General features: G+C 34.6%; 1 protein-coding gene across 5 annotated transcripts in view; it reads left to right on the top strand.

Moving 5' to 3' along the window:
• Positions 1-24,500, top strand: part of SLC35D2 (solute carrier family 35 member D2) — an 83,173-nt gene that overhangs the window by 43,183 nt on the left and 15,490 nt on the right. For all 5 annotated transcript variants that reach the window (XM_074204495.1, XM_074204492.1, XM_074204494.1 and 2 more), the window contains 2 exons: positions 7,052-7,154; positions 11,830-11,922. In XM_074204495.1, the coding sequence (XP_074060596.1) occupies positions 7,052-7,154; positions 11,830-11,922 (196 nt within the window). The remainder of the gene's footprint in view (positions 1-7,051; positions 7,155-11,829; positions 11,923-24,500) is intronic.

Genomic DNA, 24,500 nt, shown 5'->3' with positions numbered 1-24,500 from the left:
TCCTAATTACCAAAATATTTTTACATGTAACTGTCCAAATATCTGCTCAGATAAATAAGCAATTAAGTAAAATGTCAGATTTGTGCTGTAATTGAGTCACTGTTATCTGAGGGATATTATAGATCTGAGATTCTTAATTTGGGGCCCATGAATTTTTTTTAAAAAAACTTGTTAACTATTTCATTACAATTGGTTTCTTTTGAAATCTTATATTTTTTATATTTATCTCATATATTTATATTTTATCTTAAGAAGGAATATATAGGATTTACCAACTAAATTAAGTGGTTCATGACACAAAAAAGGTTAAGAATCCCTGTTCTAGGATATTAATAGTTTTTCTTTATAAACAGAATAAATTGTGGGTTTCCATATGAGAATGTCTCGATAATTTTACTTGAAAAGTTCTTGATTTTCTTTTTGGAATTAAGAAAAATTTAAAGAACATTCAGGATTTATGAATATATTTTTATCCCATGCTAATTTGATGAGGTATGGAGTATGACATTCCTACAGTCAGCTTCAGTAAATAATTAAGCATTTATAAAGAATATACTGGGGCAGCTAGGTGGCAGTGGATAGAGCACTGGCCCTGGAGTCAGGAGTATCTGAGTTCAAATCCAGCTTCAGACACTTAATAATTACCTAGCTGTGTGACCTTGGGCAAGCCACTTAACCCCATTGCCTTGCAAAAACCTTAAAAAAAAAAAAAAGAATATGTTACCTATCAGCCACTGTGTTAAACCTCTGGGATGCAAAGAAAGGCAAAAAACAATTCCTAACCTTTAAAAACTTATGATCTCATGGCGGGGGGGGGGGCACATTATGTAATTAACATATACAAACTATTCATAGACAGGATAAATAGGAAATAATCAACAGAAAGAAGGCACTAGAATTAAGAGAGATTGGGAAAGACTTCCTGTAGAAGGTGGGATTTTGGGGGGACTCTGAAGGAAACCAAAGGAGGCAATAGGTAGAGATGAGGAGGGAGAGTCATGGTAGATAACTAGTGAGAGCTGAAAGATGAATGAATATCTTATTAGAGGAACAGCAATGAGGTCAGTATCATTGTATCAAAGATGATGGGAGAGATGATATAAAGTATAAGAACTCAAAAGATGAAGTCAGGGATAGGTTATAAAGGGATTTGAATGCCAAATAGAATTTTATATTTAATCCTGAAGGTAATAGGGAGCCACTGGAGTTTATTGAGTGGGGGTAAGTTTGAAATGGTTGAACTTAAATTTGGGAGATATCACTGAATGGAGAATAAAATAAAGTGAGGAGAGACTTGAGAAAGGTAGATCAATCAATAGGTTTTTTTGTAGTAGCCCTGACCTGAGGTGATGAGGGTTTGTGATGGCATAGCTGAGGAAAGAAGGGGGTATATTTGAGAAAAGCTGTAAAAGTGAAATTTATAGGTTTTATGACAGATTGAATAAGAGGGGTGAGAGAGTAGGGTGTTGAGGATGACTCCTAGGTTTTGAGCTTGGGGGACTAGGAGGATGGTAGTACACTAAAGGGTGATGGTGAAGTTTAGAGGGGGAGGAAGGGGAGGTAGGCATTATGACATAAAAGACAATGTGTTCAGGTTTGGACATGTTGAATTTAAGATATCTACAGATTATCCAATTTGAGATATCAGGCAATTGGAGATATGAGACTGCAGGTCAGCAGAATTTTGGGTAGGATAAACAGATTTGAGAATCATAAGCATAGACATAATTAAATCCATGAGAGTTGATGAGGTCACTATGTGAAATAGTGTGATTAAATAATTTTGAAATATAGCTGATGCTTAGGAGAAAGTCTAATACTGAATATTCAAATCATAATTATTGGTCCAGAAAGAATCAAACAGCCATTATTATTAATTAATTATTACCATCCAGGTTAGAGTTTTATGTGGTATAATAACCAGAGAGCTATCTTTGGAGCTATGAAGGCCTGAGGTCAGAGTGAGACCTCTGGCAAATATTGGGCTAATAATTTCATCTTTCAAGTACCACAAGAAGCTCTCTTAAACTTAAGTTTCTGAAAAGTTGTCAAATTTAATCACTAACACATATTTCTTCTTCCTAGAGTTCCATATATCAAAGAAATCACAGGCTTAGTCCCCAGTACTAGGAAATAGATAGAAGAATAAAGAAAAAAAGATACCATCCCTGCCCTAGAATTTACTTGCAAAAATTTTACTTTCAAACTTTTACATATAAAATTATACAAGAATATATGTAACTAAAAATGAAATAATTTTAGTAGGGAGGTGCATTATCATCTGAGAGGTTCAGGAAAGGTTTGAATGTAAGAAGTAGCATATGATGGAGCTTTGAAGAAAATAGAGATTTTTAAGAAGTGAAGATGAAGACAGTGAACCTTATAAATTGAAGCCAGTTATTCAAATTCTTAGTTTTTGTTTCTTTTTTTAAGTCAAGATATTATACTCACATTCTCTCTTTCTTAAAAAATAATTTTTTTCCAACTACATGCCAAGATAGTTTTCAACAGTCATTTTTGGTAAGGTTTTGAGGTTGACATTTTTCTTTCCCCCTCTTCCTTTCTCCCTCTCCTGATAAAGAGCAATTGAATATAAACTATACATGAATAACTATGATATTGTCATATTTATCATGTGAAAGAAGAATCAGAACAAAAAATTGAAAGCAGCAAGCTTTCATTTAAGATGTCTACAGATTATCCAATTTAGCATTCAATTTCCATAGTTCTCTGGACACAGAGGGTATTTTCCATTACAAATCCATTAGAATTGACTCTGATTATTGTACTGCTGGGCTGAGAAAGTCATAGTTGATTATCACCAGTGTTGCTGTTAATGTGTACAATGTTCTTCTCATTCTACTCACTTCACTCAACATCAGTTTTTGAAAGTCCAGGCTTTTCTGAAGTCCAGTCCCTCATGATTTCTTACAGAACAACACTATTCCATCACATTCATATACTACAATTTGTTTATCCATTCCCCAATTGATGAACATTCCCTCAGTTCCCAATTCTTTGCCACTAGAAAAAGAACTGCTATATCTTTGTACATGTGAGTTTTTTTACCCTGTCTTAAAATCTTTTTAGGATAAAGACATAGTAGTGGTATTGCCGGATCAAAGGTTATGTATGGTTTTATTCCCCACATTCTCTTTTGAAAGTCAAAACTCCTACTAGCAACATACTACCAACAAAAGGTTGAGCACAAAGTTTAGTTACAACTAGATAAATTGATTCCTTTAGGTATCAATTAGAGTATTTAATAAATAATGATTCCAACTTTTCAGTGATCAATGAAACCATCAGAATGAGCACTCCTTCCATGATATCCATAATATTTCAAGCTCTTGGTGAACTACTGAGACCAAAACATTCTTCACCCAGTGACCAACATTCTGATGATGAGCCTTTTCAAGCTCAGGGAAGAGGGAGGGATGAGAGAAGTAAGAGAGAACAAGCATTTATTAAGAGCCCACTGTGTGACAAGCACTCTGCTAAGCTTTATCTAAATGTTTTCTAAATGAGTCTCACACCTCTCTTCTGAGGTAGGTGCTATAATCCCCATTTTATAGTAGGATTAACTATTCCACTTTTTGACTGACAGATATTTTCCATTCCTAAAACAGCACTTGAAGTCTTTCCAACTTCGTAGGATCTGGCAGAACTTGTCATCTGTTGGCATAACCTTCAAGGTTTCCATGATCACCTCTGAGTCCCAATGAGGCTCTGGAGGAGAACTTGACTAGAAGCCTAGCAAGAGGCCCATTGTTTATTTGTGGTCTTTATCTTCAACTTGATTGCTCCCTTCTGAGGAGTTTGGGCACCTTCACTTTCAGTACAGTACTATATTCTTCTCTAGTGTGTTTAATGCAATGGTCCAAATGTATGTACACTTTTTAGAGTATAACTTCCTCAAGAGCAGGGTTGGTCTTATATTTCTCTTTGTATCTGTAATACCTAGCACAGTGTCTTTCACAAGTAATAATAATAGCTGGCATTTTACATAGTTCTTTAAGGCAAATAAAATCCTTTTACATCCATTATCTCATTTACTCTTTACAGCAACCCTGTGAGATAGGTCTATCTCTTTGTCATCATTTTACAGATGAAGAAACTGAAACCCAGAGAGGTTATTTGACTTTCCCAAAGACATATACTTATTAAGTTTTGACTTTCCCAAAGACATATACTTATTAAGTAACTTATTATTCAAAGTCTGTCCCTTTGCTACCCATAATGTTTCTCAGAAGTAGGCAATTAATAAGCCTTTGTTGAATTAAATTGAATTACAATTTTCCCAGATTTTTAAAACTAAAGTATAACAATGGTTATGATTTTATGATAAAGTATGTCTTCCTTTTTTTAGCTGTGTGTTCACAGATTCTTGAGAGGACTGAGAAGAAATGCATCTCTTTTATAAAACACTTAGCTGCCAGTTTGGGTGAATAGTGTTCCCAACAGAATACAGTTTTAAAGAGTAGATATCAGTAGTGGAGACCAAGATAGAAGAATTCCAATTCATTATCTTGACTTTAGTCCTGTTTCAACAATTAGCTGTGTGGACTGAACAAATCAAACAACCTCTCTGGACTTTGACTTCCCTATGGATAGAATGAAGGAATTGGATTAAATAATATTCAGTTTTCTCTAGTTCTCATATTCTTTAATTCTGTTTTATCTCATGCTTAGGGCAGCTAACTGGCACAATAGATAGAGGGCCAGCTTTGGAGTCAGACTCATTTTCAGGAATTAAGATCTGACCTCAGACACTTATTAACCGTGTGGCCCTGGGCAAGTCACTTTACTCTGCCTCTATTTCCTCATCTGTAAAATGAAGTGGAGAAGGAAATGGAAAATGCCAGTATTCTTGCCAAGAATACCCCAATTGGGATTACCAAGAGTGAGACATGACTGAATAGCAATAACAAATCTCATTCTTGCTCATATTTTGAAGCAAATTCAAGGCACTGCCCCCACCCCAGGCCTGGCATCTTAGCACTTGTAATTGAGCTGTGTCATGGTAGAAGCCATACTCAGATATTGTGTTATCCATTCTCCTACTCTTCCCCTCAAAATAGCATTGATATATACTTGAAAAAAAAATCCTGACTAAACTTTTCCACAAGGGAACTTCTGGCAAATTGAATTTGGAGGAAGTAGCTGAAGCACTTTTAAAAAAAGCATATGATGTGGGTGGGAGGGTTAGTGGGACATGGTGAGGATCTCTGCCTCTTGGCATTCTACTAGTCATTTGATAACAACAGTATCTTGATAACTATGAAGGCAGGTATTCCAAAGGATTTAGTATTTTCATACTGCTTTTCTCTTTTTCTGGAACTCTGAACTTTTATGCTCTCACAGGCAAAAACAATTGTTGATCTGAGATCAATGTACAACATGGAACCAATGTAAAGACTAACAGAATGGCTTCTGTGGGGGTGGGGGAGGGAAGCAAGAATGAGGGGAAATTGTAAAACAAAATAAATAAAATCTTTCAAAAAAAATAATGGTTGATGCTTCCAGTGAATTACAGTATGCGCATTCTCCTTCCACATGAAAATTGAGAGGGTTTCCAATATTTGAAGATAAATATTTGCAGTTGTTTACAATAAATTCCAAACAGAAACTTCTTTGTTGTTTTTTGCAAGGCAGTGGGGTTAAGTGACTTGCCTAAGATTACACAGCTAGGTAATTATTAAGTGTCTGAGGTCGGATTTGAACTCAGGTCCTCCTGACTCCAGTGACAGTGCTCTATCCACTGTGCCATCTAACTGCCCCCCAAACAGAAACTTTTAAATTATTTATTCAAATTTAGGTTGATGTGAATGTCTACGAATATCCTTTTTTTTTAAAAGATCAAATTATTGGCAGTGCCTATCAGAAAAAGCATTGAGGTATCTAGATGGCTTAGTGGCTAGAACATTGAGTCTAGAGTCAAGAAGACTTGAGTTGAAATCCAACCTCAGAACTTCAGTAGTTGTGTGATCCTGGGCAATTTGTTTAACCTCTTTTTGCCTGAATTCATTGGGGAAAGAAATGACAAATAATTCTAGCATCTTTATCAAGAAAATACCATGGACAGGTATGGTCCATGAGGTCATGAATAATCATACATGACTAACTGAATGAATAACAAAATGATAAAAACAAAATCTGCTTTGGTATAATGGAAGCAACAATGACCTAGTATTCAAGAGAACTGAGTTTTAGGTCTTTCTCTGTCACTTTTGACTGGGAAAAGTCAAATTTTTCTGGACTTCTTATTTCTTAAATACTATTAACTGAAAGAACTGCCTTAAATAATTTTTAAGATAACTTCTACCTCTAACTTTGCATGATTCTCTATGAAGTGCTTGTCATCTTGTTAGATCTTAACTTGTATATGATTCTATTAATTTTTAATTGATTCTGACTCTCTAACCATCATTGGTAGTGGATCTCATGCCAGAACACATCACTCTATTCATTACAATGTACATTTTTAAAAAGCTGAAATTGGCCAAAATATGGATATTAAAAGTTGCCTTAAAAGTGAAAAAAGATACATTTAATGCTTTTGAAAGAGAGAATGATATGAGTGTTTTATAGGCTAATGAAAGAGAGTAGAATGATATGAGTGTTTCATAGGCTAATCATATTTAATATGTGTCTTCTTTTTTTTCAGAATTCACAAAATATTGTGAGTTAGAGTCCATTTCCTTTTTTGAGTTTTCATGTAGTTTCCACAGTGGGTTGAGAAAGAAGCAAAACTTTCTAGTTATTAGTAATCCAACGGTGAATTTGCTAATGATGTTATGCAAAGCTCTTATATAACTGGACAACTCACTTGCATTTGAAATAGTTTTAGTCATTAGATTATATAAAATTTAATTTTATCTATTTAATCTAAGTTTAATTTTTGGACAAGCATATTACACACTAAAATAATGAAAAGTAGGAAACATTGATTGTTGATCATTAGAGGAAACATAGAAATTTTAAAAAGGCTTTGAAGGGACAGTTTAAGGTTTTTAAAAATAATAATAATCTCCTTTTATTCTTCTACCAGCTCTGATCTAAGTTTTAATTTGGAAGGATACATTTTTGTATTCCTTAATGATATCTTCACAGCAGCAAATGGAGTTTACACCAAGCAAAAAATGGATCCAAAGGTAATAACATGACCTTAATTTACTTAGATCTTAAGTATCATAGCCTGGTAGCTGAACTTATATGAATAAAGGAGACAAAATTTTAAGCCTTGCATATTTTGATGATATCATTACTATTTGCATTATAGATTTTCCAATTATAGTCATAATATTATATTTATAGCACACAATTACTTTTATTTAATTTTGCATTTGTATACTCCTCTGCTAGATACATTCCTTTGGGGGCATTAATTTTCCACATCGTGATCAATGAGGGATACTGCAATTCAGTAAAAAGTATTGAACTTGAAGCAAGAAATTTAGATTTGAATCTCACTTAAGATAAGTAGTGTGATTATAAGCAAAGATGACAATAAATGAAAATGATAAATATTGGAGGTACTATGGAAAAATAGGCATACTATGAGCACAGTATCTAGAAAACAATTTAAAACTGTAATCCAGAAAGTTACAAAACTGTTCTTATATTTTCCCAGGAATAAAAGTCAAACTCAATCTACTTTAGAAAACAATTATTTCTTTATTGAAGATTTATTGAAATATATTTTCCAGACTTTTAAAAATTATATTGTTATAGAGTCTAATAATTCTTTCTAAAATTTAATTTAATTTATTTTCTTGGTTACATTTTAAATTTTGAACCATCCCCTTCCTTCTCTTCCCACCCCACACTAAAGGCCACCATTTATCATAGACATATCTAAATCTATATTGGCATACATATATAAGCCTATCTATCTATTATCTAAATTATACTATGCATACTTCTATTTATAAGTTCCTTTTTTAGAGGTAGATAGTTTCTTCTTCATAGGTTCTTTGTATTTTATGTATTTATAATACTAAGAATAACTTATTCATTTACAGTTTTTCATCAAACAAAATTGCTGTTACTGTCTACAATGTTCTTAGTTCTGCTCATTTCATTCTTCCTTGTTTCATGCTAATCTTTACATATATTTCTAAAATCAACCTGGTCGTCATTTCATACAGCACAGTATTTAGAAAACAATTTGAAACTGTAACCCAGAAAGCTACAAAACTGTTCTATTATTGTCTCAGGAATAAAAGTCAAACTCATTGACTGATACTTTGCAGCCTAGCAGAGGGAGAGGGTGGGGGAAGGGAATAAATATTTATATTGCTTCCTTCTATTGTCCAGGTACTGTATTAAGTACTTGAGAAATAGCATTTCATTTGATCCTCACAACAATCCTGGAAGGTAAGTCCTAACAGCAGTGTGACCTATCCATTACTAATGCCTCTTTTCACATTGAACATTGTATGTACTATCTGGAGACAGAAAAGACATTTAGGGGCTAAAGTTTTAGAGTTGTGAAGTTCATTTGTCATATGTTTTCCCCACATATATGCCTCGCTTCCCATTTTACTTCTTTTGTAACCAGTTTCACCACCACCACCACAGACTGTGTATTTGTGAGAAAGTGCATCCCCAGGATTTTTGGGGGAAATATGTTTTGAATCAATTGGGATTGCTATGTCATTTGAGTAGATACTTTTGATAAGGGTGAATTGAGATTACCAACTGATAGGTAATGGGTAGCATCTTGTTGAAGGCTTGAGAGCTACAATTGTAGTAGCACTAATCTAAAGGGTTACCCTTAGAATCTGAAGAGGTAGCCAACCATAGGGAAATCTAACTAGTTAGTTTGAGAGGAGTCAGGGATATAAATTTTAAAAATCCAACACTTTTTTGTTATTGCTTTTAGCTTTCCTTGCATGCTCATATTGAACTTTAGCACTCCTGATGGTATGTTTACACTACTATGCCATGTTATCATATCAGTTCATATGGCCTTACTTCCATCCTCTGTACATTTTGGTTTAATCATTTAAACTGGTCAGTTAGTTCCCTATGCTTCTACATTGGTTTTTTCCCAAATTCCATTTCCCTTATTAGAATTATTTGTTTTTGTCTTCAGAGTTGAATTCTTAAGAATCTCTCATTCCTCTCAGTCTGACTTCCCCTGTAGAATTTTAGTGTGTAAGACTTTATTTTTTTCCCTTGGAAATTCTTGAAACTTTTTTTCCCAAAATCTAGAGTGCAGGTCCAATAGAACCTAGAGTTTCTTTTTTTTATTTCAAACCAAAAAAGAGAGTGGTCATTTCTCCCCAAAGTTTCCATCACTTCCATCCAATTTCACAACCATTTTCCTCCATGTTCAGTGAGAAATCATATCAGAATAGAACTTACCCTTGTTGGCTCCTTCACTTTTTCTTTTCTTTCTTTTTTTTTGGCAAGGCAGTGGGGTTAAGTGACTTGCCCAAGGCTAGACAATTATTAAGTGTCTGAGGCCAGATTTAAACTCAGGTCCTCCTGACTCCAGGGCCAGTGCTCTATCCACTGCACCACCTAGCTGCCCCTCTTTCACCTTTTCAATGAAGGAATTATCATTAAAGTGAATTATTAAATTCTTAGCTATTCTAATCTGGATAAAGGTAAAAAGAACCTACACCTTGATGGTCTTCATCTTCTCTGAAGACTTTGTAATCTCTAGCAATACTTTTTAGAAAAAGTTCCATCTAGCTTGAAGAATCATTCTTGTCCATGTGAATTACCAGGTTTGAGCAGTTCTTCAACCATGACAAATCTTGGGAGATTCTCCATTACGTCCAAGACATATGCTCTGAGAAGAAAATAAACAATCCTGTTGCTATTGTCAGATGATAGGTTCTGTGGTTCTTCTATATCATACTTTAGGAAAGTAGCAGTTGTTTTCTCTTCTCTGAGGAGTTATCCTGTTCCCTCTTCCTTAAGAAGAGCCTCAGCAGGCAAGTTAGACTAGTGAAAGGTGGCATCCCTGACAGTGCTGGGGCAAGTATACTCACTCTTCTTACACAGGATGTCCACTTTTACTCTCACCATTGCCATGGGTGTTTTGTTCTTCAAATGTGCCTTCAATGAGGGTAGTAATGCCATCTATGATGGCATGACATGGAAGCTGATAAAGAACCAATATGAGGGGCGGCTAGGTGGTGTAGTGGATAAGGCACTGGCCCTGGAGTCAGGAGTACCTGGGTTCAAATCCACTCTCAGACACTTAGTGATTACCTAGCTGTGTGTGGCCTTGGGAAGGCCACTTAAACCCCATTTGCCTTGCAAAAATAACCTAAAAAAAAGAACCAATATGAGGAGGAGTAACAACTGGCACCAGATCTGGACTCAAGGACAAGAGAACCTATCCATGCTCTCCATGGACAGCAGTGCTCAGCAGCTGCTTCTCTTCTTTTTGAATTATAATAATAATAATTATTGTAACAAAGGAGAAGCATGTGACATGATCATGGTATTTGTTACTCAACTTCTGCTATATCTGTTCTAAGAACTTACAAATAAATAGGATGTGAATTATCTGTGGAAAAAAAGAACCTCAAATCTGTTTTTGAATTCTCATTGTATAACTGTCCTTTCCCATCCTTTCTACTTAATGTAAATACAAGATCTCCTGTTTCCTCTTCTACTTCAGATTCCCATCCCCCAAAGACCTTGCTTCTTTTCCTGTTAAAAATGTTTCATTGTCTGGAAAAAAATTAAGTGTGGCTGATAGAAAGGCATTCACCTCTTCTCCAGGAAGATCAACTCACAGAACACAGATAACATGTACCTGGCTTTGGTAGAAGTACAAACATCACAAACTAAATACAAGTCATTACACAATATTCCTTCCTCATCATACTTGTGGAGATTTTCAACCTTTAAAGAATATTTTTGGGTATTTGTTCCTTAAGCACAAGATTATTATTATAATTTTAACAACATTTGTTATCTCTTAATTACTTGACAATTCACTCAATTTTCTTTATTTAGTTGGAACAACTCCACAGCCACCCGCCCTCCTATTTTGCTTTACACTAATCTTCTTTGCATTGACTGGTACCTCTCTTCAATTAGCTCTATCAACTTGCCTGACCCTCCAAATGTTTCACTATTTGCCTTGCCTTGCCTTCCTGAGTCTTCCTTTTGAAGTTCTTAGTTCTTAATTTGCCTTCTTCCTGCTTTTTCTCTTTCACCCTTTCACAGAATACCAAAATAGAATCTAAACTAGTATCTGTAACTGGGGATTGTTCTTTAAATTTTTCCCATTTTCTTCTAAATTATACCTCCCAAATTCAACCACTGATTTTCTTCACTAATCCAAACCCCCTGAAAATAAATCATCTACACAATTTCCTTCCCTTAATTAAAGTTAGTTTTTTCTTTCCCTCCCCCATTATTTCAACAATCTTATCCTTTGGGATCTTGATGTAGATTTTTATTTTGAAATTATGTTTAAAATCATATTTATTTTGAAATGACAATATGCTTGCAACTAATTCATGATAGAAATGTCAGAACTTTAAATTATAGTAAGGAAGCAGTTATTGGGGCAGCTAGGTGGTACAGTGGATAGAGCACTGGTCCTGGAGTCAGAAGAACCTGAGTTCAAATACAACCTCAGACACTTCATAATTACTTAGCTGTATGACCTTGGGCAAGTCATATAACCCCATTTCCTTTCCAAAAAAAAGCCAATAACAACAACAAGAAAAGAAAGCAGTTATTATGAAGAAAATGCTATTTTATTTTTGAATAAATAACTTGTTAAGTGATAAGACTGGGGAGTCTTGAAGTAGGTTGCTTCTAGAATTGAACATGTGTTTTTGTTCACAGGAGCTAGGAAAATATGGAGTGCTTTTCTACAATGCCTGTTTTATGATCATTCCAACATTTGCTCTTAGTATTTTCACTGGAGACCTTCAACAGGTAAGCAGATGGATACTGATCACAGCTTATAGTATCATTTGAAGCAAATAAATTTTCCTCAATTGAGCAACTTGAGTCTTTAATTTTTGAATATTTAAATGTATGATATTCCTTTAAGTAAATATTATTCAATTAGCAGACTTTATTAATATACAAATAAAACCTACACATATCTAAATAATGCCTTAACCATATATCAAATTCTTCTCATTTCTTTTTGAATACATTGATCCATCAAGGATTCAGGACTTCTCTATGTAGAATTTCTTCCAATAATACAAATCACAACCTGTTTATCACTTTTCTTGGTGAGTTTCCTTAGAAGTAAAGTGAATTTTTCATGACCACACAACTACTATATTCCAGAAATGAGATTTGAACTCAGATATTTTTGCTTCCAAATCTAGCACTCTTATCTGCTTTACCAAGCTGCTTCTTTCCTTTTTGAATTATAACAATAATAATTATTGCAATAATGATGAGTCACCATCATGCAACACTTTACATTTATAAAACTCTTTACACATAATAGTTCCTTTCTTATCTATGCCTCTTGGTATCATCTCTTTCAGTTACATTATATCTATGTCCTATGTACAATTCTTGTCATGTTTTTTCCTTCATTTGAATGTGAGCTCCTTGAGTACAGGGACAGCGGTTTTGTCTTTTCTTTATTTTCCCAACACTTAGCACAGGGTCTAACACATATATGCTTTAAAATTCTTGTTTATTGATTGAGACAGAAATTGAAGGCATGATGTTGAAAAAGAAGAAACAAAATTATTATTTGTAGAAACTGCAATTTACTTAGAAAACTTTAAATATTCAACTAAGTAATTTGTATCATTAATAATTTCATTTAAATGGCAAGATATGAAACAAACCTACAAAATTATGTCTTTCTTTATATTACCAGCAAATATGAGTAGGAATATATAAAACAGAAAAATTCTCTTCAGAATAATTGTAGGATGAATAAAATACATGAGAATCCCCCTACCAAAATATGACCAAGATTTAGATATGTATTTAGATTTGGAACTCAGTTAAGTTCAATCCTTTTACTTTAAAGATGACTTTAAGGAATCATATGAAAACAATTACATAATATAAAAATACATCATACATAATTGGAGAGAAAGTGATTGCTCAAAACTGATCTGTGTTGGTTAATAAAAGTGATTGTTACTTTAATTAATTTATTTATTCATTTCCTTGATGAACAAACCACAAAAGTTTACTTTATAGAACTATTAGATGAAATAATAAAAATGATGATGATGAAATAATAATAAAATAATAAAATGAAATAATGATGAAATAAAAAATTCATTTGGAAGAAGAAAAAGTTGAGAATCTTTGGGAAAATCATTGATAACCTCACCAATAAAATTATGAAACAAGGGAACCCAGTAGTGCCAGAGCTTAAATTAAATGATAAAGTGGTACCAAACATTTTGTTGAAAAACTTAAAGTATAGAAGATGACAAACCCAAGGTCACCAACTATTTTTTGACTTTTTTGCCACTACTGCTACATCTTCTGATTGGTCCTCCAGAGTCAATCTCTGTAGGAGTTTAGGAACTATGAGATGGGATGTGCTGATGGAGGGGATGGAGCATTTATATATCTCTGTGTCCCAAGGGATGTGCTAAATGATTTACAAATATCTAATTTGATCCTCACAACACCACTGCAAGGTACATGTTTCAATCCCAACTTTACAGTTGAGGAAACTGAGGCAAGCAGGTTAAATTACTTACTATGGGTAATAGAGCTGGTAAATGTCTGGATTTGAATTTGGAACTTACAGACTTCAATTCCAGCATTCTATCTATGATACTGCCAACCTAATGGGGGGAGTCTACACTATAGTTCATTGCTCTAGACCCAATTATGTTCTTTTTTCCCATCTAATTTCTTATCTGTCACCCTTGCTGTTACATCCTATAATAAACATTTATTAAATATTTCTTATGTTCTTATATTCTGCTAGGCAATAGGATTACAAAGAAAAAATGAAATAGTTGAAATAGTTCATGCCTTCAAGGAGCTTACATCCTATGGGAAACACACCATGTAGATAAATATGTATATTCATGATAAATACAAGATAAAACTTTTATGTGTGTGATGAGAACAGTAATGGCTGGTGGAACTAAGAATTTTTTTAAATGTAATTTTATCATAGTTTTAAATGAAATAATGAATTCTAAGAGAGGAGAAAGGAGAGTGGATTCTTGGTATTGGATATAGGCAGTACAAAGATTCAGAGATGGGAGTTTGGATGTTATCATTGAGGAAGAACAGGATGGCCAGTTTGGCTGAGAAGAGGAATGATGAAAAGCAAGTTTGGAAATATATATTCTCTTCATGTTGAGAGGAACTTTAAAAGCTAATAGATGAATATATATTTAATAATAAAAGTTATAGGTAACAATAAGAATTTAATGACTACAATAAATTGTCAGATCTTCAATTCAGGAAAATTTTTCAGCTGTGTGAGGGGTAGATAGCAGAGGGGAAATTTTCAGATATGGATTCTAATTAAGGACACCATTTCAGTAGTTTAGCTGAGGAGGATTTGAACTAGGATATGATTGTGTTGAAAAAGAGGAGATGAATATGAGATATTTTGGAGTTAGACAACATGATTTGGCAAGTGAGTGGATGTGTGGTATAAAGATTAATGAAGAGTAGAATTTGTAAACCTGAGTGACTAGAAGGGTATTGGTACCCTTAACAGATATCAAAAGGTTTGGAAGTGGGTGGGGTTTTGTAGGAAATATTTTAAGTTTATTATGGGATACATTGAATTTGATTTATTCTGAGAACCTCCAGATGGAAATATCCAATAGACAGTGATTCAGGAATAGACCTCAGGAGTGAGAATTGAAGTGTATATAGAAATCTGGGAGTCATAAGTATAGACATGGTAATTGAACTCTTGGGAACTGATTAGATCACAAAGTAAGAATGTTTGAAGAGGAAAGGGAAGTACCAGGACATGTTAGAGAAGGATAATTCAACACAGACTCTTAAGAAGTACTTGCCAGACAGCTCAGAGTAGAATCAAGAGAACAGTCACAAGAGATGAGATGAAGCAGATTAAATAAAGCTTTTACTTAGGTTGACTGTGCTAGGCATTGTACTAAATGATGACAATGCAAGCCAAAAGAAACACATGCTCTTCTCTCTAGGAGTTTATATTGTAATAGAGAAGGACAATACAAAAGAGATAGCCCATTGTGGAGGGAAAGGTGGAAAAATCCATGAGCAAGAGCTGAGGCAGCTTAGAAGTGAGTATTGGGTACTCTTCATTTCCTTTCTGGGGAGAAACTTACCAGTTGGAGAAAGATACCACTGGGTTAGAGGTATCTCTAGCATGGGAAGGCAGTTGGGATGGAAGTAGAAATTCTGACAGTCAGAATTATTGATTTGTTAGAATTGTTGAAAAAGGTGTTAAGCAAACCTCAAGAATGAAAAAAATCCAAGAGGAGAGAATGAATAATAGAATCAAATGATACCATATTGATTAAAATGACTGAAGGGTAAAGTGGCAAATGCTGGAGGGGATGTAGAAAAATTGAGACATTAATTCATTATTGGAATTGGGAACTGATCCTATTTTGGAGAACAATCTGCATTTATACCCAAAGAATTATTAAGCTACCAATGTCCTAAACTGCCTCTGCCCTTTGATCCAACAATACCACTACAAGGTCTATTTCCAAAGATGGTTAGGGAAAAAGAAAAAGAACTTATATGTTCTAAAATGTTTATAGCAGCTCTTTTTTTTGTAGTGGAAAAGAACTGGAAATTGCAGGGCTGTCCAAAATGCGACTTGAGGGCTCATGCATCCCATAGTATGATTTTATGTGGCCCCCTGTAGGTTTACTAAATATTTTAGTAAATGAAGTTGAGCTACCACAGAGCTCTCAGTAAAATGGCAAATCAAAATATATTGTCTATTCCTTGAGTTAGGGAATTACTAAACAAATTGTGGTACATGATTGTGATGAAATACTATTATTCTATAAGAAATGATAAACTCATTGATCTTCAAAAAATATTGAAAGACTTGCATGCAATAATGAAGAGAGAAATGAACAAAACCAAGAGAACACTGTATATAATAACAGCAATGTTGTTTTAAGAAGGATTTTGAGTGAATAGGTTATTTTTACTATTATAAATACCCAAATTAATATAGTGGACATATGAAGAAAATCACTACCTGCATCTAGAGGAAAGAATTGATAAATAAAAGTATGTACAGAATAATTTTACATATATGTATAGATATAAATAAATTTTTATGTGGGTATATATGTGTATTTCAGTTTCATTTAAATGATAAATTCAGAAAGCAAACTGCAGAGAATTTAAGAGATTTGAGAGGAAAACATGTGTAGACAGTTCTTTCAAAAAAGCTGGCTGTTGTTATTTATAACCAGGATATGCTGGGAAATGCTTAACAACAAACTAGGTGTGAGGTGGTGATGTATGTACAATATAGTTTAAAATTTAACCCAAGGAGGAGTAAAGGCTGGGAATAACCTGAACCTCTCCCAAATTCTCCTCCAAATAAGTTTAAAATAATACTTAAAAATGAATTTTGAATCAGATCCAAGAAAAAAGATGGGATGAAACAATTTTCTAGCCCAAGACAATTTAAAAAGTTACCAAGAAAGGCTTGTCTCACTCACTAGGGTAAGAGTGGAGTGCAGCCTAGAGTAGGCCATGTCCCATGGGGTAAGCTAGTAGCAGGCTGTGGGAATGAATGAATTGGCTGCTGTAGCTTCCCACAGATAGTAAGAGGATTGTACACCTGGTCTAAAGGCATGCCTCTGTAGCTATTGTTACAGGATTCTGTTGTGTTGCCCATAAGAGGTCCAAGTTGTAGTCCTAGAGTGAAGAAGAGTACTAGCACACTAGAGTGTGTGACTACAGAAAAGTGGAGATCTTGTCATAGTGGCAGGGTGAAAAGGAGTACTTATGATTGCTCACAGACTAGGCCACAGATCAGGAGAGCAGTAACCATACCTTTTCTTAGATCACTTTGGCAGAACTAAAAAACTTATAAACCCCCAGAGTTAGCTCTGAAAATGGCAGCATGAAAAACCCAAAGCTTGGGACAGTTCCCTTTCCTTCTTGGTAGCAGAGTCAAAAATTAACATAAAAGTTAATGGAAAAATGAGCGAACAACAAAAAATGATTCTGACCACCACCTGCAGGGTAAATCAAAACAAGCTCAGAAGACAACAAAGTCAAAATAGCTTCATCAAAAACCTCGAAGAAAAATGTGAATGACTTCTGGCCAAGATGGCAGAGAGAAGATAGGCACTACATTAAGTTCTCTTGATCTTCCCTCATATATAATATGAAACAAACCTCTTAACAGAAATCTGATCGACAAAACCCAGAAAGAGAAGCTAGGAGAAGAACATCTACCTCAAATTTTGTCTTCTGGGATTGTGGGTGAGCTGGGCCCAGAAAGAAGAGACTCTGCCAGGATCACAGTACCAGGTGAGAGCCTGACAGAAGGACTAGTTGATCAGTTGCAGAGTTGTGAGCCAAGTGGGGAGTAGAGGCATTGGCTGTGGGTCTGACAGTCTGGGGCTTACCAGCAGGACTGGAGGGTGAGTTCCAGTGTGGGAGAGTTGCAAGCATTGATTCCTGGGTTCCTCTGGTCTGGAGGAACTCAGAGTCCATATCATCATTTCAGCTGAAGCCTCTTCCCAGAACAAACATAATTACAGCCCACCTCCCCACCCCGCCCCCAGGCTCAGGTATGAGCAGCAGAGCTTCCTCCATGGTGAATAGGGAAAGTAATTACCTTGCACCAGGGCATAGCCCACCATTGTTCAAAGATAAAAATATTCAGCAGCTTCAACTACCTCCCTCCAGGTCAAGGGAGAGGGCCCTCAAATCAAGGTCACAGACACTCCAGAGAAAGCAACCAGCACCCCCTATTGGCTGGCCCACTTGGAGTTACTAAAACCAGTGAGTAAAGCCTTTAAGGATCTCAACACCAAACCTCTGTGAACCAACCCTTTCCCCCCCAACACAAGATCTTAGGGAAATGAAGAAAGGTCAGCAGAAAGGAGGGTCCATAGAAAAATTCCTAGAAGGAAAAGAGCCTAACTCAGAGAGATCTAGAATCTCTGAGGAGAATATGATTTTGTCTCCAGCACAGAAAGACTTCCTTGAAGAAATCAGAAAGGAGTTTAAAAAATAAATTGGAAAATTTGGGAGAGAAAATTGACAAGAAAACAAATCCTTGGAAAATACAATTGGACAAATGCAAAAAGAAAACAATTCTCTCAAAAGCTCAATTGATCAAATGGAAAACTCTTTCAAAAATAGAATTGACCAACTGGAAAAGGAATTGCAAAAGGTAAATGAAAAAAATTCTTCTCTAAAAAAAGGAGTCTGCAGAAACTAATGACTTCATAAGACAATAAGATTCTGTTAAACAAAACCAAAAATATCGAACAAAATAGAAGAAAATGTAAAATACCTCATCAGCAAAACCACTGACCTTGAGAAGAAATTGAGGAGAGATAAACTAAGAATTATTAGTTTTCCTGAAATATTTGAGGAGGAAAAAAAAGCCTGGATATAATATTACAGAATTTAGTGATGGAAAATTGCCCTGATATCATAGAAACAGAGGTCAAAATATTTATTGAAAGAATACATCAATCTCCTCCAGAAAGAGATCCCAAAATTGAAAACACCAAGGAATTTTGTGGTCAAATTCCAGAACTATCAGATAAAAAAAATCCTTCAAACATCCAGAAAGAAACAATTTAGATACAAAGCAGCCACAGTAAGGATTATACAGGAACTGGATGTATCAACATTAAGAGACTGAAGGGCCTGGAATGTAATATTGTGAAAAACAAGGGAGCTTGGAATGCAGCCAGGAATTCATTATCCGGCATAGCTGAGCCTTCTCTTCCAGGGCAAAAGATTGACATTTAATGAAATAGGAAACTTCCAACTTTTCCTGATGAAAAGACCAGAGCTTAATAGAAAATTTGCACTTCAAACAGGAGACACAAGAAATACATGAAAAGGTTAGTAAAAGGGGGGAGTAAAAAAGAAGAAAAGAACTACTATCCAATAAGATGAACTGTCTATCTCCTTACCTGGGAGAAAGACTTTAATAACTCTCAAGAACTGTAACTCTATTAGAGAGAAGATACTTAGCCAGAAGTGAGGGACACTCATAACTTTTTTGTGTCTTAGATAGAATGATTTAAAACAATACCTCCTTCAAAAGGGGGGGGCAGTAAAGAGATGGGAGGATGGAGGAGATTAAATGGGGTAAATCTCATTACATTAAGAGCTACAAAGGATCTGTTGCAATAGAGGGGAAGAAGGGAGGAGGTGAGAAACACCTGAATCTTCCTCTCATCAGATTTGGCTTAAAGTTAACTTACACACACGCAGTTAAATTAAGAAACTTATCTTACCTTTCAAGTATTAAAAGGGGAAAAGGGGAGGGGGATAGGGTAGGGGGGGAGGAAAAGGGGAATTAACAGAAGGAAGGAAAGGAAGGAAGAAGGTGAAAAGGGAAAGGGGAAAGAAAGTGGAGGGGATTGATATAGGAAGGCAAACACATTGAAGGTGGTGGTATTCAGAAACAAAATACTGGGGAATGTGGATACAGTGAAAAAAGGGGGAAATACAAACAGGGAAGATAGCATGGAGGGCAAGGATGAACTCTCACATAAAATGTATGCAGGTAGCAGACTGGATTAAAAACCAGAATCCTACAATATGCTGCTTATAAGAAACTTATTGAAGCAGAGAGATACATATAGACTAAAGGTAAAAAGTTAGAGCAAAATATATTTTGCTTCAACTGAAGTGACAAAAGCAGGGGTAGCAATCTGTATCTCAGACAAAGCACCTGCAAAAATAGATAGCTTTAAAAGAGATAAGGAAGGAAGCTATATCCTTCTAAAAGGTACCCTAGACAAAGTAATTTAAGCACTAAGTATGTATGTACTCAATGCTATAGTATCCATATTCTTAAGGGAGAAGTTGAAGGAGCAACAGGAAGATATAGACAGCAAAACTCTACTAGTGGGAGACCTCAACCTCCCACTTTCATATTTAGATAAATCTGATCATAAAATTAACAAGAAGGAAGTTAAGGAGGTAAATAGATTAATAGAAAACCTAGATATGATAGACTTATGGAGGAAATTGGATATACTTTTTTCTGCAGTACATGGTACTTGCACAAAAATTGACCATGTACTAGGGCATAAAACCCTAATGATCAATTGCAGAAAGGCAGAAATAGTGAATACATCTTTCTCAGATCATAATGCAATAAAAATCATATGCAATATTGGGCCAGGGAGATACAGACCCAAAACTAATTGGATACTGAATAACCTAATTTTAAAGAATGAGTGGCTCAAACAACAAATTATAGAAAGAATTAATGATTTCATCCTAGATTATGACAAATAATAAAACAACATACCAAAACCTATGGGATTCACTCAAGGTAACTGTCAGGGGATATATTATATCTTTAAATGTTTACTTGAATAAATTAGAGAAAGGAAATCAATGAACTAAATACGCAACTAAAAAAATTAGAGAAAGAACAAATTAAAATCCCCCAATTAAATACCAAATTCTAGAAATTAAAGGAAAAAATAAAATTGAAATCAAAAAAACTATTGAACTAATAAACCAAGAGTTGGTTTTATGAAAAAAAAACATAAAATTGATAAACCTCTGGTCAATTTGATAAAAAAATTAAGAAGAAAACCAAATTGCTAGTATCATAAATGAAAAAGATGAACTCATCACCAATGAGAAGGAAATTAAAATAATAATTTGGAATTGTTTTGCCCAACTCTATCCAATAAATTTGATAATCTAAGTGAAATAGATGAACATTTACAAAAACATAAGTTGCCCAGGTTAAATGAAGAGGAAATTAAATACGTAAAGAACCCTATCTCAGGTAAAGAAATTCAACAATCCATTATTGAACTCCCTAAGAAAAAATCTCCAGGGCCAGATGGATTCACAAGTAAATTCTATCAAACACTTAATGAACAACTGGTTCCAATTCTATATCAACTCTTTGGAAAAATAGGTGAAGACAGAACTCTGCCTAACTCTTTCTATGACATCAGTATAGTGCTGATATCTAAGTCAGGAAGAGTTAAAACAGAAAGAAAATTAGAGACCTATTTCCCTGATGAATATAGATGCAAAAATCTTAAAATCATAGCAAAACGGCTACAGCAAGTTATCACTATGATAATACATTATGAAAAGTAGGATTTATCCCAGGAATGCAGGGTTGGTGCAATATTAGGAAAATTGTTAGCATAATTAATTATATCAATAACAAACCTATCAGAAATCATATGATTATATCAATAGTTGCTGAAAAAGCTTTTGACAAAATATAGCATCCATTCCTGCTAAAAACACTAGGAATAAATGGTTTGATCCTTAGAATAATAAACAGTATCTATCTGATATCATCAATAAGCATTATATGCTATGGGTATAGGCTTGAGGCATTCCCAATAAGATTAGGGGTAAAACAAGTATGCCCATTATTACCACTACTATTCAATATCATATTAGAAATGTTAGTTTCAGCAATGAGAGAAGAAAAAAAATTGAAGGAATTAGATTTGGGAAGGAAGAGACAAAACTCTCACTCTTTGCAGATACATGATGGTATGCCTAGAAAATCCAAAATAATCATCTAAAAAACTACTGGAAATAATTAGCAACTTTAGCAAAGTCACAGGATATAAAATAAACACTCAAAAATCCCTAAAATTTCTATATATGACTAGCAAGATGCAGAAGAAAGAACTAGAAAGAGAAATACCAATCAAAGTAACTTCAGACAATATAAAATACCTGGGAGTCTACCTGTTGTAGCTTGCTTCACCTTGGGGCCCACAGTGATGACCTCCCTCCCGGAGGGGAGCTGAGAATAAGGAGTCAAGCCACCACTGCCTTATGCCTCCAGCTCAATTTTATTACTGCTTAGCTATTACATATATACTGTTAGGTCTTCCAGGTCAGAACAAAGACTAATGGAATGGGGATGCCCAAGTGGTGTGTATGTGCAGCATCTTGTGTTACAGGATAAGGGGGTACATTAGGGGGGAGGTGGTAAAACACAGCTGTGTCTTGTGCCCTTGGTCTGTGGGGTGGAATGTCCAGCTCCCTAGGACTCCGGCATACCTTATCTCTCAGGGCGGCTTGCCAGCTCCTGCCAGGTGGTGGTCTGTTAGAATAGCCTGTGTTCCCACATCTACCTGCCAAGGTAGACTCAGAGACTTTTTTGAAAACAATTACAAAACACTTCTTACTAAAATAAGATCAGATTTAATAACTGGGCAAGTATTAACTGCTCATGGATAGGCTGAGATAATATAATAAAAATGACAGTTCTACCAAAATTTACTTGTTTACCAATCAAAATTCCAATAAATTACTTTAATGAGCTAGAAAAAGCTGTTTGTATATTCATATGGAGAATTAAAAAGTTGAGAATCTCTAGGGATTTAATAAAAAAAGGTGCAAAAGAAGGTGGCTAAACCCTACCAGTTCTAAAATTATACTATAAAGCATCAGTCATCAGAACTGTCTGGTATTGGCTAAGAAATAGAGTGGTAGATCAGTGGAATAGACTAGGTGCAATAGCAGGAATTGATTATAGTTATCTGCTGTTTGATAAAACCAAAGAGTCCAGCTATTGGGATATAAACTCTCTCTTTGATAAAATTTGTTGGGAAAATTGGAAGTTAGTATGGCAGAAAGTTGGATTAGACCAACACCTCATACCCTATACCAAGATAAGATCAAAATGGACACAGGATTTAGATATTAAAAAAAATATGTGCAAGCTAGGAAATCAAGGAATACTTTACCTATGACAAAATGTAGATCAATGGAAAGGGAAGCAGTTTATGACCAAGGAAGAAATGGAGAACACCATTAAAAATAAACCAGACAATTTTGACTACATTAAATTAAAAAGCTTTTGCACAGATAAAAGCACTGTAAACAAGATCAAAGGAAATGTAGTAAATTGGGAAACAATTTTTACATGTAGTATTTCTGACAAAGGACTCATTTCTAAAATATACAGAGAACTGAGTCAAATTTTCAAAAGAAAAGCAATCCCCCAGTTGATAAATGGTCAAAGATATGCAAAGGCAATTTATAGATGAGATCAAAGCTATCCATAGTCATATGAAAAATTGCTCTAAATCATTACTTATTAGAGGAATGCAAATAAAAGCATCTCTGAGGTACCACTTCACACCTCTCAGACTGGCCAATATGACCAGAAAGGACAATGATCAATGTTGGAAGGGATGTGGAAACATCTGGGACACTAATACATTGTTGGTGGAACTGTGAACTCATCCAACCTTTCTGGAGAGCAATTTGGAATTATGCCCAAAGTGCATCAAAAATATGCTTACCCTTTGATCCAGCAATACCATTAGTGTGTCTATACCCTGAAAAGATTATAGAAAAGGGTAAAAATATAACTTGTACAAAAATATTCATAGTATCCCTGTTTGTGGTGGCAAAGAATTGGAAATTAAGTTAATGTCCTTTTATTGGGGAATGGCTGAATAAACTGTGGTATAAGTATGTGATGGAACACTATTATTCTATTAGAAACCAGGAGGGATGGTAATTTGGGGAAGCCTGGAAGGATTTGCATGAACTGATGCTGAACAAGATGAGCAGAACCAGAAGAACATTGTATACCCTAACATCTACATAGGGGGTGATGATCAACCTTGATCATTCCATCAGTGCAACAATCAGGGACAATTTGGGGCTATCTGTGATGGAGAATACCATCCATAACCAGAGAAAGAATTGTGGAGTTTGAACAAAGACCATAGACTATTTTAATTTTTAAAAAGTTATCTTTTTATGTAATTTTGCTCTCTTATACTTTATATTTCTTCCTTAAGGATGTGATTTCTCTGTCATTACATTCAACTTAGATCAATGCATGCTATGAAAACAATGTAAAGACTAACAGATTACCTTTTGTGGTGGTGTGAGGAGAGGGAAGCAAGATTAGGGGAAAAATTGTAAAATTCAAAATAAATAAAACCTTTATAAAAAAAGAAAAATGTGAATTGGTCAAGAAATCAAAAATATTTTAAAAATAAAGTAATAGAGGTAAAAAAATTGGGAAAAGAAATGGGAATAATGCAAGAAAATCATAAAAATGTCAACAGCCTGATAAAAACGAAGCACAAAACATCCACTGAATAGAAGTCCTTAAAAATAGACCAAATAGATTGAAAAATAGTACAAAAGTCCAATAAAGAAAATAATTTCTTAAAAACTAGAATTGGACATTGAATAATTCTCTTGCTTCTGATAATTTTACTTTGCATCAGTTCATATGTTTTTTCTGTATTTATTTAAGCATATCATGTTAATAATTTCTTAAGATATAATAAAATTCTGCTCTTTTCATTTACTTCAATTTATTCAGTTATTCCACATTTGATGCCTATTTAACTTCT

Source organism: Macrotis lagotis, chromosome X (genome assembly GCF_037893015.1).
Source record: "Macrotis lagotis isolate mMagLag1 chromosome X, bilby.v1.9.chrom.fasta, whole genome shotgun sequence".
Classification (NCBI taxonomy): domain Eukaryota; kingdom Metazoa; phylum Chordata; class Mammalia; order Peramelemorphia; family Peramelidae; genus Macrotis; species Macrotis lagotis.
The sequence above is the reverse complement of the archived record's forward strand: the minus strand, read 5'-3'. Positions and strand labels throughout refer to the sequence as shown.